The following is a 19774-nucleotide window of genomic DNA, read 5'->3' as shown; positions in this document are numbered from 1 at the left end:
GTTAGCCACAAACTCTCTTATAGGCACTTGAGACCACTGATTTTTAATATTTTCTTAAAAAAATACAAAGGAAATGAACTCTTTACACCAATACAACTCAGGGAAAGAGGAAAAAGATGGAATTTTAGAATAAAGGGAAAGTGCATCCTTGTTTAGGTTACCACATCCCCACACTCCCAATACCCCCAAAGCCAAGAATTTCACTCCATAACACAGGGGAGCCTTGAATAGTAGCTCAGAAATTCAGAAATGGTGGCAGCGAGTACTGGAACTAGCAAAAGAGTTTTGGTTGCCTTGATTATTCTGTCCCAGGAAGAATAAAATCCACTCTAAGGACAGGTCAGGGAACCTCATAGTAGGAAAAGGACTAATTGTACCAAACACAGCAGTAAAAACCACTCCTTAGCAGAAGTGTGCCCTTAAAAGAACAGGGCAGTAATCAGGTAGCTGAATTTCTACGCTGCTGCCACCCTCACCCCACCCCCAAATAAATAGTAATGAACTATAATAGTGTAGTAGTATTTGATTCAACACAGACAGTGTCTCACCGACTCAAGGCAAACCTTGCCATGGAGAGATGAGCCCTGGCGGGAAATAAGACGATTGTAAAATCACAGGTACTTCTAGTTTGTTCCCAGGCATACCAAACTCCCACCTTTATTCCATCTCTGCTCATCCCAACATTTGTTCATTCTTACTCTGTCAATGCCAAGATGCGCACCCAGAAAGATCATGGGGAAATTAAAAGATCCTTCCAATAACACACCCTTTTAAGTCTTCCAGGTTATACCTCAGCGGTGTTCTAGGTTTACTCACATTCCATCAAATTCTGTTTACTTCCCTTATTCTAAACCCAGTTCTGATACACCAACCTTGTCCCTTAAGGCAATGCCAGGTCTCTCCCCAAGCCCCCCCAAGTTTTGATAGGGGGCTTTCCCCTCTATTATCCTCCAGAATGGAACTGTGTTGCCCCTAGTTACCTGCAGACTAGGAAAGATATTTATTCCTGGAAAACAAGACTTGGATTTTACCCAGCTTACTCAAGTTGGTATCCTTCCAATCATACGCTGGATACTGTCCACATCTAGTAGGTCATACTCACCTTAATTCTCTGCAATACACGAGGCACAACATATATATGGATTCTCCCAAGCACATGACAGTGCTCTCTGGACAAGGAGAGATGGTCTGGCCTCTCAGATCCATTCAGTGTGCATTGTCTTCCCTTGAGTGTCTGTTACCCACCCTCCTCAGAGAGAACTACCAGCACAAAGTGGAGTGTGTGTCAAACAAGTACAATCATCACCACACTGGTGCTTGTAATCACCCTGTGCACACGGTGAGAAATAGATATTCTGGAAAGGATCCTTGACGCTCCTGTAAACTGTCCCTTGGACTGGTCACTAGCTCTGGATGGTGCTCCAACAATGGTCACTTCTCTCGAAGAACACACACGCCAGCATCACAGCGCTGGGTTCCCATGGATGTCACTACTTCCCAACTGTCGATGATAGGGTCATAGCACTCGATGCTACTCAGCAGGGAATTCCCATCGTATCTGAGTGGAGAAGAAGCAAAAGAAGAAAATGAACTTTCTATTCCTCTCCATACAGTCCTACATTAAAGTTTGCCACTGGAGATGTCTCCCCCAACCCAAACCCTGTCTCGATCCAAAAATTCGGAATGGATCATGTTGTCCTGGATGCACGACGACTCTAGCCTGGCTTCCAAATCCTTACCCCGCAATAGCATAAAGTCTCCCGCGAAGCACTGTGGCCCCTACATAGCATCGTGGAGTGGTCATACTAGTGACAGTTGTCCAGGAATCGGTGCGAATGTTGTATGCTTCAACAGAAGAAAGGTGGGCTGTACCATCAAATCCCCCCACCACATAAATATGGTCATTCAGCAGGGCTACTCCTGCACCTTGGGGGGAAAAAGGCATAGTAAATCAATACTACTAAGCTTAGGATAAGAATTCTAAAAACAAAACATGATCATTGGTGGCTAGCTGAGTTCTCGAGTAGCTGAGGGATGTGGACTAGAGCCAGACAGGCTTAGAAAAATCTAGTTGTCTTTATTTTCATTATGTTTAGAGAAAAGACAGGCAAAGAGGAGAATGAAACCAGACTTATGTTTTACATGAGTGAAGTGTACGGTGAAGAAAGAAATACAACTCTGATTTGTTGATACCCTCTTTGACTCCACCACCACTGCATATGTAAAGATTTGTCAGCACAGTCGATTGTCCTCCCCTTTAGATATCAGTGGTCTTACCAGAGCGCTTAGTGGCCATTGGTGTAACATTAGTCCAATGTCCAGTGTGGGGATCATATTTCTCAACTGAATTTAAAATATTCAAGCCATCATATCCTCCTGAAAACCAAAGCAGAGACCATTTCAGACAGACTGGAAAACCCTCATGCTCATTCCCAGTGTGCCTCTCTCAGGGTGTTTCAACTAATTCTTATAGTTTCAGTTCTCCTTCAAGAGTTCCAATAATCCAAAGAAAAATCTGATAGTACCCTAATTTCTGCTTCCATGAGAAAGATAACCTCAGTTAACAGAAAAGATACTGGGATAGACTAGGGTTTTAGTTGAAAAGAGTCTATGAACTTCATTTTGATAAAAAGGGGTCCCCACCCATTGAGTTCCCTCATCTTCGCCTCCCAGACTGAATACCTAGGCAGTAGATCACTCCACTGGCCACAACTAGTCCAGCACCCTCCCGGGCGGTTTGCATATCTCCCAGCATGCTCCACTGGTCAATGTTTGGGTCATACCGCTCCATACTGGTATGACGCCTACTTCCATCAAAGCCTCCAGACACGTAGATCATATCTGCTCAGAATGAATGAATCACAGACTATTAGAGGACGAGAGATTTCTTTTTTAACTTTTTATGTTTATTTATTTTAAGGTGGGGGAGGGGCAAGAGAGGGAGAGACAGAATCCCCAGCAGGCTCCATGCTGTCAGCACAGAGCCCGATGTGGGCCTGAACTCACAAACTGTGAGGTCATGACCTGAGTCGACAGCAAGAGTTGGGCACTTAACTGAGTGAGCCACCCAGGCACCACGAGGACGAGAGATTTCTATTAATTCTTCTCCTTACAAATTCCCCACAAGTCCTTTAAATGTTTGGGAACAAAAACAAAGTGTTTTTTCATGAGATAAGTCAATTAAGTCTTATAGATAAGGAAGACATCAGAGTTAAGACATCTAAAAAGAACGGGGTAAGATGGAATCCTTGAAAGCACTCAAAGACTTCAAAGGTGGAGTTTGCAAAAATATAACCAGTGCCAATTCTCCACTCGGCACACTGGAACTTGATTTACCAGCTCTGTGGTCAGTGTTGAAACACTCATGAATACTGAAAAGCTTTGGTAACATTAATATTTCCCAAAGCAAAAAGGAATATTTGACCTCATGCTCCTGTCAGACAACAGGAGAGTTATGAACCCTGATCCAGCCCCAACAAAACCGAAACACTGCCCTGCACACCAAGCATACCTCCTAGGGTGGTGGCTCCAGCAAGGCCTCGTCGGACATTCATAGGGGCTACAGAATACCAGACCCCATCCTCATCTGCTGTGTAGTCTAGACATTCCACCGAACTAAGGCGGGAACGGCCATCATAGCCACCAATTACATAGATCCGGTCATGTAGGGACACTGAGGCCACATAACGTCTCTTACGAGTGATGCTCTATGGATTTAGGAGAGAAGAGGTACAAATATTTCAGTCATGCAAATCTTAGGCCTTATCTGCTGCTAACCTTCCTGTTTTTATCTATGTACCTCTCCTTCTTCACTTGTCACTGTGAACCCCTGGGGCAGTAGTTCACCCTCAAGTGGCCTCCAAAACCTCTTGCTTGTTGTGATGCTTTTAAAGATGCAACCCTTCTCCACATCTGCCTTTCTCCAAGGCTTCCAAAAAGTTTAATGTCTTTCCATTATCCAGTGTCTGATTCCTTCCTGTTCCACTGGGCTAAAGACTGTTATCTTTCTATAAAGTAGAAAAGTAGCCCCAACTGCTAATCAAAGGGCCAGGATTCCAATATCCTAAAAGTTAGGAGGACTGATTAAAAGATTTCCATGTTCTCAGAACTATTATTGTTCTTCCAGCACTGAAACAGAGACATACAAAGGGAGAAAGATATAAACTTCAGACTTCAAGTAAACATTAGTTCAATTTAACATAATTTAACAGAGTTCAGCTTAACAGAGCATGACAAGGGAGCATGCTGGGAGTTACATGGACAGCTCAGGAAGGTGCTGAAATAGTGGTGGGTCAGGTAAGTTTAATTTCACACAGGGCCATTGATATTTCTCCTCTTTTGGAACGGGGGGCATTGATATTTCTGAAGTCTAATCTTCTAATCAAATGGTCAGTAACGATGGATTGATTAATTGATTTTGAACCTATCATGTACATGACACTATTGTAAGGAGCATCTTACTATTACTAGGGCTTTGCTACTTTTAGGGCTCGATTACATATGATCTAGAGTCAGGAACTGAGGACATTTAAACTCTTTCCCAATGACTGGCTCCACCATTACTTACTGGCAAAAAGCTCCACTCCTGAGTCTTGGGGTCATATTTCTCTACCACGTCGATGGGAGACTGCTGGCTTCCGAAGCCCCCAACCACCAGAAGCACTTCATTGGCTCCTGAGGACAAAGAGAGAAAAAGATAGGTTACATCACCATCCCAAGCTGGGAAACTACTCATAGGGAAACATAAGTAGAAACAGTTGTAGGATTTTGTTTTTATGTGGCCCAGAGAAGCAATCTGAAATAGGACACTCATCATAAGGTTGCCTAACAGGAAATTATTTCTTTCTGAGGCTCTAGCTCTTGAGGACCTGGACCTCTGAAATTAAAATTTCAGGACAATATTAAACTCCAGAAGGCAAACTTGAACACACCACACCATTCCAACCTATCTACATGCCTCTGGCTGACATAATAAATGATGTTCTAAGTGCAGGCAGGGGGCTAAAGGAGCTCCCTGCCCTTCTCAGGCTGTAGAACTCAAAATGGGAGTTTTTTGCAATGGGGAAATAACATTCTTCTACTAACCTTGTCTCAAGAAAGTGGAAAGTTGTGGTTTAAGGACCAAGTGGTAGGCTTTTTTTTGTAATTTTTAAAATGTTTTGATTTTTGGGAGACAGAGCATGAGTGGGGAAGGGCAGAGACAGAGGGAGACACAGAATGTGAAGCAGGCTCCAGGCTTTGAGCTGTCAGCACAGAGCCCCACACGGGGCTGGAACTCATGATCCATGAGATCATGACCTGAGCCGAAGTCAGACGCTTAACCTACTGAGCCACCCAGGTGCCCTCCAAGTAATAGATTTTTAAAATTCTCTTCCATGAACTTTTATTTTTCCAATGTAGCCAACTATATGACCACGTTCCCTACTAATTCATCACAACGCCAGGGAATCGTAACAGGTTTTTTTCCCCCTTAAATGTTTGTTTCTTTATTTTGAAAGACAGTGAGTGAGCAGGGGAGAGGCAGACAGAATCCTAAGCAGGCTCCACACTGTCAGTGCAGAGCCCCATGTGGGGCTCGAAGCCACGAACTGTGAGATCATGACCTGAGCCGAAATCAAGAGTCAGACACTTAACTGACCAAGCCACCCAGGTGCACCATCATAACAGCAGGCTTTTAAAGAAAGTCTTTTTCTCTGTTTTCCCAAAGAAGATATTTTGATGTCCTTTATATCTTACTCTCCCATAAAGCCTTCTTGTATTAAATATCTCCTCCTTTGCCTCTTTTCAAAGAGCAAAGTCTTTTGAGAAAATCCTCTACTGAAGTGCATGGAAAGAATGGAGCGTTTTGTATGATTCAATAACTAGGAAGACATTTGAGAGACCAAGGCACTACTCTAAATAACTGGACTTTAAAGAGTAAATGGAATACATTTCTTTCTTTTTAAAAAATGTATTTAGAGAGAGAGAGAGAGAGAATATGTGTGCACACATGAGCAGGGAAGGGGCAAAAAGAAAGGGGGGGGAGAGAGAGAGAGAGAGAGAGAGAGAGAGAGAGAGAGAGAGAGAGAGAGAGAATTCCAAGTAGGCTCCAGGCTGATGGCGCAGGGCTCCAACCTACGAACTGCAAGATCATGGGCCAAATCAAGAGTCGAATATTTAACCAACTAAGCCACCCAGGCGTCCCACAAATGGAGTACCTTTAAACTGCCAAAAACAGATGCATCCCTGATGAAGTAATGTTCTGACAATTATCATCAGTGGCTGCTGTAATCATTAGGTGAAAGCAAAAATACTACTTTATAATGCTAAATAGGAAGTATACAACCATCACCTATGAAGTATTCTTGCTAAAAAACTGAACCCAAATCTTGAAACTTACCAAGATTCTAGTGTAATCACCAGTTTACAGACGATACAGGGGACAGAAGAACACACTACATGACACTACATGGATACAATCAGCAAAATCCAGAATGTGGGAAATTCTAGAAGCCAAACATCTTGGTTTCTTAAATAAATTGCAAGGAAAAACCAAAGTAGGAGGGAAAAGCCTATGGACTAAAAGAGACTAGGGGCGCCTGGGTGGCTCAGTCGCTTAAGCGGCTGACTTCAGCTCAGGTCATGATCTCACAGTTTGTGAGTTCAAGCCCCGCATCGGGCTCTGTGCTGATGGCTTGGAGCCTGGAGCCTGCTTCAGATTCTGTGTCTCCCTCCCTCCCTGCCCCTCCCCCTCCCACAATCTGTGTCTGTCTCTCAAAAATAAAACAAGCGTTAAAAAAATTTTTTTTTAAGAGATAAAGAGAGACAAGAACTCAATGTAACATGTGGACCTTGTCTGGATCCTGATTGGAGAAACTTAAGTGTTCAAAAGCAAAAACTAGGGAAATACTAACAGGTATTTATATCTGATGAAAATAAAGAACTGGTTGTGTTTAAGGGTGATAATGGTGTTTTAGATACATCTAAAATTTTTTAAATGTTTATTTATATTTTTGAGGGCGGGAGGAGGGAAGGAGGGGCAGAGAGAGACAGACACAGAACCCAGGCAGGCTCCAGGCTCTGAACTGTCAGCACAGAGCCTGACACGGGGCTCGAACTCATAAGTGGTGAGATCATGACCTGAGCTGAAGTCTGACACCTAACTGACTGAGCCACCCAGGAGCCCCGATATATTTTTAAAAAGCTCCTTCTTTCAGTGATATGTATAAAAGCATAATATATATGGATGGAATTATATCCTGAGATTTCTTTCAAAATAGGCCATGAGTTGATAACTGTTGAAACTGGGTGATGGGTACAGGGAATCATTATATTATTCTGTTTCTGTATATGTTTGAAATTTTTCTTACTATCCCACGCATAAACCATGAAGTTTAACCTCATTTAAGAGGACACCTGTCTTGTATACTTGCCAAATAAAGTTAAATGGACCCTTTTCCAAGGTGAGCCAGTAAGCAAGTCTCAGCAGTCAGCTCCTTTCAGAAAATCAAAGCCTTTGAACAAAGGGTCTTTTCATATTATGCTTATTTTATTTGTGCATAAAATTCCTTCAAGCTGGAAGAGGCCAGGACCACAAAGTATTTGTTTCTTCCTTGGCAGCACTATTCCCCTATTTACCCCTTTCTTACAGTACTGCTTCTCTCCCTCTGACTTGAATAGAGAAGGCAAAAATAATTCTATTCACACACATTTCCCTCTGTAGGTAAACAGGATACTAGTGGATGATATCTGTATGGCTAACACAATGAACATACTCCACAGCAACTGAGAGGCATTTTCTATGCTTCGCGCATTTAAAAAATACCCACTGATTTTCAGCTGTAATTCCTGTTGCTTTATGTAATTCCCAGAAACAAAAAAACAAAAGCCTAGTATTATGCTAAGTGAAATAAGTCAGGCAAAACAGATACCATATGTTTTCACTCATATGTGGACCCTGAGAAACTTAACAGAAGACCATAGGGGAGGGGGAGGGGGAGAGGGAGAAAAGTTACAGAGAGGGAAGGAGGCAAACCATAAGAATCTCTTTAAGCACTGAAAACAAACTGAGGGTTGGTGGGAGGATGGGGGAGAGGAGAAAGTGGGTGATGGGCACAGAGGGCACCTGTTGAGATGAGCACTGGGTGTTGTATGGAAACCAATCTGACAATAAATTATATATTTAAAGGGCATTTTTAAAAAAAGGACATACTCATAAAAATGAGTTCTGAGTTTCATTAAATTCTAAGTTCCTCAAATGTTTAAAAAAAAAATAAAGCCTAGGGGAAAAAACCACTTTCTTGATAATATTTCACTCAGGCAGCTTCTGAAGGATGGGACATAGAAACAGGTAAGAAATACTTAGACTGTGTTACAAAACTCAGAAAACTGACAGTGCTTCCTCTTAGCTGAAAGTTTCTCCGTAACATTCTGGGAACTATATGTTTACAGTGGAACTTGGACAAATGTATCAGCATGAGGCACTCAGGGATTTTATGGTTCTAAATGCCTGGGGTCCTAGACCATTGGTTCCTAACGTCTTTGTCATGAAGGACTCTTTTCGTTATTTTCCCATGACAGATCTTGTGTGTGTGTGTTTTTTAAATGTTTTTATTTATTTTTGAAACAGAAAGAAACAGAGCATGAGCAGGGGAGGCGCAGAGAGAGAGGGAGACACAGAATCGGAAGCAGGCTCCAGGCTCCGAACCGTCAGCACACAGCCCGACGTGGGGCTCAAACTCACGGACTGTGAGATCACGACCTGAGCCGAAGTTGGACGCCCAACCAACTGAGCCACCCAGGAACCCCTGGGTTTGTTGTTTTTTTTAAATGTTTATTTATTTTTGAGACAGAGAGAGACAGAGCATGAGCGGGGGGAGGGGGAGGGGGAGGGAGGGAGGGAGGGAGAGAGAGGGAGGGAGAGAGAGGGAGAGAGAGAGAGAGAGAGAGAGAGAGAGAGAGAGAGAGAGAGAGAATCGGAAGCAGGCTCCAGGGTCCGAGCTGTCAGCACAGAGCCCAACATGGGGCTCGAACTCATGGACCATGAGATCATGACCTGAGCCAAGTCGGACGCTTAACCCACTAAGCCACCCAGGCGCCCCAGATCTTGTGGTTTGAAACACTGTCTACCGAGCTGCATCTAAGTAATTAACTTGCTGGTACTGCTGGAGTTACATGTAAGTACCAACAGAGCTTCTGATAAGTATGAGAACACCAGCGTTTTCACACTGAACAGATATAATCTTAATTTTTTTTAATGTTTATTTTTGAGAGAGAGAGCGAGAGAGAGAGAGAGAGAGAGACAGAGAGAGACAGAGTGTGAACAGGGGAGGGGTAGGGAGAGAGGGAGACACAGAATCCGAAGCAGGCTCCAGGCTCTGAGCTGTCAGCACAGAGCCCAACGTGGGGCTCAAACTCACAAAGCATGAGATCATGACCTGAGCTGAAGTCGGACACTCAACTGACTGAGCCACCCAGGCACCCCTGAACAGATAGGAGTTTAGTCTTTATTTAGACTGTGTAGCTTTTTTTTTTTTCCAAAAAAAATGTTTATTTTTATTTATTTTTTTTTTTAATTTTTTTTTTTCAACGTTTATTTATTTTTGGGACAGAGAGACAGAGCATGAACGGGGAAGGGGCAGAGAGAGAGGGAGACACAGAATCGGAAACAGGCTCCAGGCTCTGAGCCATCAGCCCAGAGCCCGACGCGGGGCTTGAACTCACGGACCGCGAGATCGTGACCTGGCTGAAGTCGGACGCTTAACCGACTGCGCCACCCAGGCGCCCCAGCTTCTATTTTTATTTTTGAGAGAGGCAAAGACAGAGTGCATGTGTGAGCAGGCGAGAGGAAGAGAGAGAGAGAGAGTCAGAGAGAGAGAGAGAGAGAGAGAGAGAGAGAGAAAATGAATCCCAAGTAGGCTCTGCACTGTCAGCTCAGAGCCCAACTCAGGGCTTGATCCCTCCAACCGTGAGACCATCACCTGATCTGAAACCAAGACTTGTTCGCTTAACCAACAGAGCCATGCAGGTGCCCCGAAATGCCAGTTTTCTTTTTTTTTTTTTAATGTTCACTCATTTTGAAAGGCAGAGAGAGATAAGAGCACAAGCATGGGTGGGGCAGAGAGGAGGACACAGAATCTGAAGCAGGCTCCAGGCTCTAAGTTGTCAGCACAGAGCCTGATGCAGGGCTCGAACCCACGAACTGTGAGATCCTGACCCGAGCCAAAGTCAGACGCTTAACTGACTGAGCCATCTAGGTGCCCCGCCAGTTCTTTTCTTTAAAAAAAAAAAAAAAAAAAAAAAATTTTTTTTTCAACGTTTATTTATTTTTGAGACAGAGAGAGACAGAGCATGAACAGGGGAGGAGCAGAGAGAGAGAGGAAGCCACAGAATCTGAAACAGGCTCCAGGCTCTGAGCTGTCAGCACAGAGCCTGGTGTGGGGCTCGAACTCACGGATCGCGAGATCATGACCTGAGCCAAAGTCGGACGATTAACCGACCAAGCCACCCAGGCGCCCCTCTTTTCTTTTTTTTTAAACTAATGTTTATTTATTTTTGAGAGGGAAAGAAAGAGAGTGAGAGCAGGGGCGAGGCAGAGAGAGAGGGAGACACAGAATCCCAAGCAGGCTCCAGGCTCTGAGCTGTCAGCACAGAGCCCGACATGGGGCTTGAACCCAGGAGCCGTGAAATCATGCCCTGAGCCAAAGTCAGATGCTCAACCAACTGAGCCACTCAGGTGCCCCCAGTTATTTTCTTAATACAGCATTGGGAGGTTGCTGGAGTGAAGAACATGAACTGAAAAAAAAAAAAAAACCTTTTAATAAAAATTATAAAATTACTTTCTGAGGCTTAAAACAATTTATATGGCCACCAACACATATGCCAATTCATATATATGCCAATTCATTCTACTCTCTGTAGCTGGATATTGTTTTTTTTTTTAATCTCTGGTGCTATGGTAGGCAAAAAATTGTATTTATTGTTTTAATTCTTACTTTATTACTAATAAGACTCTATTAGTAATTATGTCGCATTTCCCCCCTTATATTTAGTAGTCAATTGTACCTCCCCCTCTGTAAACTGAACGCTCAAGTCTTTAGTGTTCCTCCCATGCATTTTTACTGGGCTCTTTACATACAAATAAATTTAACCCTTTGCTGTGGTTGTAGCAAATCTATTTTCCTAATTTGTCTCAGAATGTTGCGCATTTTCATTTAGTCAAATACACTACCTTTTCCTTTGTGGTTTCTTGTATTGCTTTTGCCTAGAAAGTCTTCCTCTCCTGGAAGAACTCCAGTGTTCTAATGTCTTCGGACCATAACTTGGGGACCACTACTTTAATAATCTAACTAATGTGAAAAGAGCTAGTCAAAGGATTGACTGGAAGAAAGCCTGTTTGTTCTTTGCCAATGAATGGGGGTGGGAGGGACTTGTTAGATTTTTATCTTTCCAACGAGGAAGATATGTCTAAAACACCTGACAGGGAGTGCCTGGCTGGTGCCTGGCTGCTCTTGGTTTTGGCTCAGGTCATGGTCTCACAGTCTGTGAAGTTGAGCCCCATGTCAGGCTCCGTGCTGACAGCACAGAGCCTGCTTGGGATTCTCTCTCCCTCTCTGTCCCTACTCAGTTCACGCTCTCTCTCAAAATCAATACATAATCAATCAATCAGTCAATCAATAAAACACCTGACAGAAACAGTGTGAAAAAGGACATTAGTAAAACTGAGGCATCTTGACAATGCCATGGTCATTATTTGTGGGGGGAGGGATTAGGAGTTGTGTGTGTGCTGTGGTGTGATGTTAGAGGAATACAGCAGACAGACTGCAAGCTTGCTAAAATAACACGGTTCAGAGACTACATGGCCATACGTATTGATCTTTAGCTCAGAAAAGGAGACTGTGACAAATTAGGAATTGCAATTTCCATTATATCTTCTGTGAGAAAGTAATGGCTAAGAGGTAAATAACTAAAAGAGAATCCTCACACATGATTTGGCAAGCTATTTTTATGTAGCTGTAAATTTAATTTCCTTATGCTGTATGCAGAAGAGTTATCCTGGTAGCTGGTTTAGCAACCTCTATGAATAGAGATGGGCAGAAGACATGATAGGCAGGAACAATTTACTTCCTAAGGCGCTCATAAGGAGATGCTAAAATAAGAAGAGGGGCTCGTGGGTGGCTCAGTTGGTTAAGCATCCGAGTCTTGAGTTCGGCTCAGGTCATGGTCTCACAGTTTCTGGGATCAAGCCCTGAGTCGGGCTCTGAGCTGACAGTGCAGAGCCTGCTCGGGATTCTCTCTCTTCCTCTCTCTCTGCCCCTCCCCCACCCGTGTGTGTGTGTGTGTGTGTGTGTGTGTGTGTGCACGTGTGCACACATGCACACTCTTAAAAATAAATTAAAAAAAAAAAAAAAAAGAATCTACTTGGAGTGCCTGGGTGGCTCAGCTGGTTAAGCGGCCAACTCTTGGTTTTGGCTCAGGTCATGATCTCACAGTTCATGAGTCTGAGCCCTGATAGGGCTCTACACTGACAGCACGGAGCCTGCTTGGGATTCTCTCTCTCCTGTCTCTCTGCCTCTCTTCGTTCTTGCTATCAAACTAAATAAATAAACATTAAAAAAAAAAAAAAGGGGAATTGGAAATGGCTTCAGAATTTCTTTTTTGGAACTTCTGAAAAATAACCTCAAAATTATAAGGGCATGTAGAATCCTAATCTTTCAAGATCAGGGCAATAAGTAAGTTCTCTAAGCAGGCGGGCACCTTCTCCTGCCAATACAGACAAATGCAGAAAATATATCTCCAAAAAGTCTTCTGGTTTGCTGGTTCACACAAATTTTCATTGGCTTTAGTTCAATTTAACAAGTAGCTAGGAAATGCTATTGAGTACTCTCTGGGACACTTCTGGCTCTGCAAAATAGAAATGTTATCTTCTGTATTGGAAAGAACCTCAGTGGTTTGAATTTAACTTCCCTGATATACAGAAGAAATGGTAATCCAGAGAAGTTAAAGGACTTGTCCAGATTCAAAAAGCAAGTTACTAGAGTAATAGCATTGGGAGTCGAAATCAAAGGAAGCAAAGTGTCTTTTCTTCTGTACCAGATGATTTCCACTATATACTGGCTCACATAATATTGAAAGAATATCTATTTTTTATTATTTTTTAAATAACAAAGGTAACCACACATTTATGGTAATAACACAGAAGTATATAAATAAAACAACGGTAAAAATATTCCCCTGCAATCCCATCTTGTTAAAGGTGTTTATCCTTGCATACATATCCTTTGTTTATAATCATGAAAACATATACATATATAGTACATATACAGGAGTTTTTGCCTTTTTTTTCCCCAATGAAAAGTATATACCCCCAACTTAGTATATACCCAGTTAGTCTGTCCAGCTACACATGTCTCACTCAATGCTTTTAATAGTTTCATAATATTCTATGCTTCAGTTGTACTATAATTCAGTCAACCATTCATTCTTCTTCAGATGGAATTCAGGTTGTTTCCCTTTTTTTCCTGGAAATATTTCTTTTTTTTTTTTTAATTTTTAAAAAATGTTTTATTTATTTTTGAGAGAGAGAGTGATAGAGAGAGAGAGGGAGAGAAAGAGACAGAATGTGAGCTGGGGAGGGGCAGAGAGAGGGGGACACAGAATCCGAAGCAGGCTGCAGGCTCCGAGATGTCAGCACAGAGCCTGGATGCGGAGCTTTATCTCACAAGCAGAGAGATCATGATCTCAGCAGAAGCTGGATGCACCAGAAGCTGGATGCTTAACCAACTGAGCCACCCAGACGCCCCATCCTGGAAATATTTCTATAGTACAGATTCCCAGATGGGACATAAAGAGTATTCACTTTAAAAAAAAAAAAGTTTATTTTGAGAGACAGAGAGAGACAGAGACAGAGACAGAGAGAGAGAGAGAGAGGGGAAGGGAGGGACAGAGAATCCCAAGCTGTGGGGGAAATAGGTTCTACTCACATAAATGGGTTAGAAAAAAGCTTAGGGTGGAAAATCACCACCACAGGGTGAAAGCGCCTAAGGTTAGCTAGCAAGATACTGTAATGGGATCAGGAGCAGCTTGTTATATCACCCGCAGAAAATTACTTTCCACCTAGTGCCAATGTACCTTGCTAACAAACTCCACTTGCTCCCCCAGACCCTTTGCTTCTTACACACACAAGTTAATGATTACTATCTGATTGTTTTCTTCACGTTCGCCACGTGCAAGAGCTTGAGCGCTCAATAAATACGGAGATGAAAGCCCTGTTAGGGGCTCTTGTCTCCTCCCGGCAATAGCCTCTTTTGTATTCAATTCTGCATCCGCTCTCTTGCTGGAAAAGAGAGAACTCCAGACTCATAGTTTGCGACACCAAGCAGGCTCTGCACTCTCAGTGCAGCCCGACGTAGGGCTCAATCCCATGAACTTTGAGATCATGACCTGAGCCAAAATTAAGAGTCAGATACTCCACTGACTGAGCCACTCAGGCGCCCGGAAATATTTTTAATATCTTCCACTTCAATAAATATCTTATTCTAAGGGGCGCCTGGGTGGCTCAGTCAGTTAAGTGTTGACTTCAGCTCAGGTCATGATCTCATGGTTCATGAGTTCGAGCCCTGAATGGGGCTCTCTGCTGTCAGCACACAGCCCGCTTTGGATCTTCTGTGCCCTTCTTTCTCTGCCCCTTCCCTGCTTGCACTCTCTCTCTCAAAAATAAACAAACAGACAAACTTAAAAAATAACTTGTTCCAACCTTCATTTCTAGACCTGGTAATGAACTATATTTTCAAATGTTCATTGTGCACTTGTATTTCAGCTTCAGTGGGCTACTATAAGTCTTTCGTGCCAATTTTCTATTGTGTTGTTTTTTTTCTTGTTGATTTATATGGTTCCTGGGGTGTTTTTTTTTTTTTTGGTTTATTTGTTTTTTATTATTTTTTTTGAGGACAGTTCACACACAATGCTACATGAGTTTCAGGTGCACGAATAGTGATTTGACAACTCTATACATTATGCTGCACTCACCACAAGCGTGGCTACCATCTGGGTATGGACTTTTTAGTTTTGTAAGATGAAAAGAGTTCTAGAGATTGGTTGTATAACAATGTGAAAGAATATATATATACATTAAACGTTTATTTATTTTTGAGAGGGGGCAGGGGCAGACAGAGAGGGAGAGAATCCCAAGCAGGTTCCGCACATCAGCAAAGAGCCTGATGCAAGGCTCAAACCCATAAACTGTGAGATCATGACCTGAACCAAAATCAAGAGTTGGACACCTAACCGACTGAGCCCCCCAGGCATCAATGAACTGTACACTTAAAAATGGTTAAGATGGTAAATTTTACCACAACTAAAAATAGAAAAAAAAAAAAAAAGGCTCCCACCCAAAAGTTATACAAATATTTTCCTCTAACTTCTAATATTACCATGGTTTTTCATGCTTAGTCCTTCAATCTGTCTTGTTGATTAGTACGTATCCCTGTATATAGTATGAGATACAGACCACATGTTGTCATCCTGCAGGAATTAGTAGAACAGTATCATTTACTACTTCTTCTCTGAGTCCCCTTAAAAAAAGAAAAAAAAAAAAAAAAAAAACCCAAACAAAGCAACATCTCTGGGCGGTAGGATTATGGATGATTTTTATGTATTTTTTGCTTCTCTGTGTTTCTAAAATTTCTATGTTGACATATGGTACTTATGCCATCAAAAATATAGGGGACGTTGAAACATTATTACAAGATGTTAACTAACTTGGATTTAAATTAAAAGCATATATATGGGAGACAAATCATCATTCTACTTAAAGCAATCAGTGAACAGCTTAATTATAATTTAATACCTTGGCAGGCCTGAGTCCACAGTCAGGGGAAAAACAGAAAGCAACAAAAACAAAATGCCACCCCATGTATCATTTATAACCTACAACAGCAAAATAGGGAGGACAGGAAACAGAAGTAAGGTAATATCTGAGTCCTACCACCTGTCGGCTAAAATGTCAGGCATCTTACATACACTATCCTGTTTAATCTCCGTAACAACACAGTGAGATAAGATGCTCAGACCCTCACTTTAGAGGCAGAAGCACAGGCTCAGATAAACTGATACTTTACCCAAGGCCATACAGCCTGTCATTGGTGGGGCTGAGATCTGCACCTAAGCCTCCTTGCTAAAACAACAGCTAATGTGCACAGCACTTGTTATGTGCCAAGAACTCTTTTAACCCTTTTACATACATTACTTCATTTACTCTTCAGAACAACCTCTGAGGCGGGAGCTGTGATGATGCCCACTTTACAGAGGAGGCAACTGACGCACAGGGAGGTTAAGTTTCTTGCCAAAGTTAATACACCTAGTAAGTGGTAAGCTGGGATCTGCACCCACACCGGCTCCGGAGTCCAGGCTCCAGGTTCTTAAGTACTACATGTCACTCCTGAACTTTATACTATGCTGCTGCCTTTCCTTCCTCTTTTCATCCAGAATGAGAAAACTACTACTTGGTATTTGAAATAATTTCTAATTCACAAGACTCCAAATATCTTGAAATAATAACCTGCATAATATTTGACAATTTAGAAGATGCTTTCACACACTCGATTCCATTCAATCCTCCAAATAGTTAAGGGAAATAGATAGGGAAGGTACCCTTGGTTTATAGTAGAGCTCAGGGTGGCAAAGTGACTTGTCCAAGGTGACACCCTTTCTAAAAGGTTAAAAACAGGTCTAAAACAGGTCTTTGTATTTCTTACAGAATGTTCTTTTCAACTACATCATGCCACCTGGCAAGGGGTAGCTGAAAAATATCCCTCCTTCTGCCAAGATGCCAGCTTACCTAGACGAGCCCTCGTCCTGGGTCCCTGCATCTGACTTCGCAGTTCAGGTCTCAGATGAAACTTCTTTGCTTCATCAACTAGATCCCTGCACTGTAAACTACAGCGGATGAAAGGCTGAAATACAGCAGGCAGTAAAGTGAGCCACAGGGGTCACGTCTTTAATATTACGAGTATAAATGGCACACATAAGAATTCACTTCTTGATATAGAAAACCAGTTTCTAAAGCCCTGTGGTTCCAAGAGGGCTGCTGGTAATAACTACGTTGCTGGTTTCCAGAAATGATTAAAAAAATTTTTTTTAATAGACAATATATTATTACATGGTTCAAAAATCAAATGACATAAAAAGATATACTGAGAAGTATTCCCTATCTACCTCGGCACTAGGCAGTAACTATTTTAATTAGTTTGTCTGTACATCCTTCCAGTGATTACACAAACACAAGCATGTAATAGCTAACAACAATTTTAAGGGAAAACCAAAAGGCTACTGTTAATTCCTGGGATGACAGGGAGAAGTAAATCTTGCCTGAAATAATTTCCCAAATGTTCACAACACTGTCACGATGCCTAGGTCTCCCCTGATGGAGCTCTGTACTGGGCAGCTCTCCTTCATAACCTAATTCACTCCACATCCTTCTTCACTCTACTCTCTGGCTCGGAAGACTGGCCTACGTGAACTATGTCGTAGGGTCCCCATGCCCTCTGACTTCTGGCTCGGCTCAGCCAGTGAGGAGCCCTAAAGGAGCTCAGCGGGAGAAGGGGAGTGAGACCAGGTTCCCCCACTCCAGGATAAGTAGTGAATATAGGATTTCAGTCTCCTGAATCTGACTCGAGAGGCTGGGCTGTGAACCACAATATGAGGAAATAGACACAACGGCACTATGAATTGTTAGAAAGAAATTACAAATATGAGAAAGTGAGTTTGACATGTGACACTAATCAGCCTGCAACATTTCTAATGTGAACTGGAAAACTGTGTTTGTAGTTAACTCCCAAAGAGGTCTGAGGCTGGGCCAGAGGAAGGAATGCATTCACTGACCTGGGCTTTACCTATGTGCTAAACAGCAGTGTTCGCCCAAAGTACAGTCTAGGTAAACAGGTGATACATACGGTAAAAACTGTGAAAACATACCACACACAAAGAGCTTGTGTTGGAGAAACACTTTTATAAATAAACACCGTAAAAAACAAACAAATAAGTAAATAAAAATAAATAAATACACACAGTATAACCTAAATTCATATAAGAACGCATCAAATTTCTTTGGTGTTGGGTTTCATAAGAGGTCAAAAATAAAGACATTTGATAAGCAAAGCATCTTTTTCAGGGCAATTTGGAACAATTTATGTTTGATGAAGAAGGGGACAACATTTGTCATCTGATGTTGCTTACGTGAAACACAGGGGCATAGCAAACAAAAAGACAAGAAAACAGAAAATTAAACCATAGATTTCCATTTCCAGAAGGATAACTTGCCAACCAATTATCTGGAGACCACCTAGCACCATCCTCTCTGGCACTCCTAGAGACGCTAACCAGGAGACTCTGTGCCTACAGTGAATAACCAATTTGAAGTACATAATACTAAGCTGCAAGAGATACTCATGGTTTTCGATCCCATGTGTTTTGCCTGACTTACCTCAGCATCTATGACGTCTGTGATGTACCTGGGGGTCAGCAGGGGCATCCGGACGTACTGCAGCAGGTCAGGTAAGGATTCTTCTCGCTCCTTTTTGGCGTGCTTCACCCAGTTGATGACAGCTTCAAAGACTGGCTCCTCAGAATCCACCTATAAACGTGTAATTACACATCATGGAACTAACTCTGCCTTTCCAATTTTCTCACAATTTCAAAAAGTAACCATGCTTACTTTCTCCTTCCTGCTCCCCATCCCCTACCACCATTATTTCCTCTCTTCCAGAAACAGCTAAGCTCTTGGGAAAACAATCCTTTTCAGACACGACTCATTAAGACCAGCAAAAGAACTGCAGTCAAACTGGGTAAAAAAAAAAAAAAAAAAATCATCAGTTACAAGTGGGCTTTTACTTCAGAACTGTTTCCATTCCTGAATTTTTTTTTTTTTTTTTTTTTTTAATTTGCGAGACAGAGAGAGAGAAAGAGAGAAGGGCAGAGAGAGAGAATCTTAAGCAGGCTCCATGCTCAGTGTGGAGCCCAACACAGGACTCAATCTCACGACCCTGGGATCATGACCTGAGCTGACATCCAAGAGCTGGACACTCAACTGACTGAGCCACCTACGTGCCCCTTTTCTGGTCATTTTTGAAAATTTGCAGGGGGAGGAGGAATCTGTTGCCGTATTCAAAATTTGCTATATATTTTTTAAAATACGCTCTACGCTCAACGTGGGGCTTGAACTCAAAACCCTGAGACAGAGTTGCATGCTCTACTGACTGAACCAGCCAGGCACCCCCAAAATTTCCTCTTAAAACAACTTGTGTTTATAAGTGTTGTCTAATGACCTCCAGGATTGCTCCCCAACACCTCCACCCAAGCCTGTGAAGCAGAAACTTCTCTTATATCATTACGCTATAATGCTGCAGTTTCCAAAGAATTGTCAATTAGCATCTGAACAAATACTATTTATATATATATATATAAATATATAATTATATTTATATATGTTTAAATATATATAGAAATATATAATATATATAATATAAATATTATTTATCAGGCACAATGCTTTGAGATGATATATGCAATTAATCATTTGGGGAACTTAGGTCTAAGCTTACATTAACAAATTGCATAAGGCACAGCCTAAAAAACCTACATTGTATCCCTGCAAGAGCACTACATCTACTAACACCTAAGACCTCCCGAAGACAGACACCTACATATAGGACCTGTGCCTCTTCCACCAGCGCCTAGAACGCATCTGTTCTGAGACCTTTCAGAATGTGACAGTGCCCAGACAGAGACACCATTCTGT

At 42.2% G+C, this 19774-nt stretch overlaps 1 protein-coding gene across 2 annotated transcripts in view; it reads right to left on the bottom strand.

Annotated features, from left to right (window-relative positions):
* Positions 1–22: 22 nt before the first annotated feature.
* Positions 23–19774, bottom strand: part of KLHL12 (kelch like family member 12) — a 34875-nt gene continuing 15123 nt past the window's right edge. For both annotated transcript variants that reach the window (XM_045456438.1, XM_045456439.1), the window contains exons 5-12: positions 18461–18610; positions 16817–16931; positions 4568–4674; positions 3512–3707; positions 2683–2841; positions 2278–2376; positions 1740–1926; positions 23–1558 (exon numbers count right to left, since the gene is read on the bottom strand). In XM_045456438.1, coding sequence (XP_045312394.1) covers positions 1432–1558; positions 1740–1926; positions 2278–2376; positions 2683–2841; positions 3512–3707; positions 4568–4674; positions 16817–16931; positions 18461–18610 — 1140 coding nt within the window. In that variant the 3' untranslated portion in view covers positions 23–1431. The remainder of the gene's footprint in view (positions 1559–1739; positions 1927–2277; positions 2377–2682; positions 2842–3511; positions 3708–4567; positions 4675–16816; positions 16932–18460; positions 18611–19774) is intronic.

Source organism: Leopardus geoffroyi, chromosome C3 (genome assembly GCF_018350155.1).
Source record: "Leopardus geoffroyi isolate Oge1 chromosome C3, O.geoffroyi_Oge1_pat1.0, whole genome shotgun sequence".
In the NCBI taxonomy this organism is placed as follows: Eukaryota; Metazoa; Chordata; class Mammalia; order Carnivora; family Felidae; genus Leopardus; species Leopardus geoffroyi.
The sequence above is the reverse complement of the archived record's forward strand: the minus strand, read 5'-3'. Positions and strand labels throughout refer to the sequence as shown.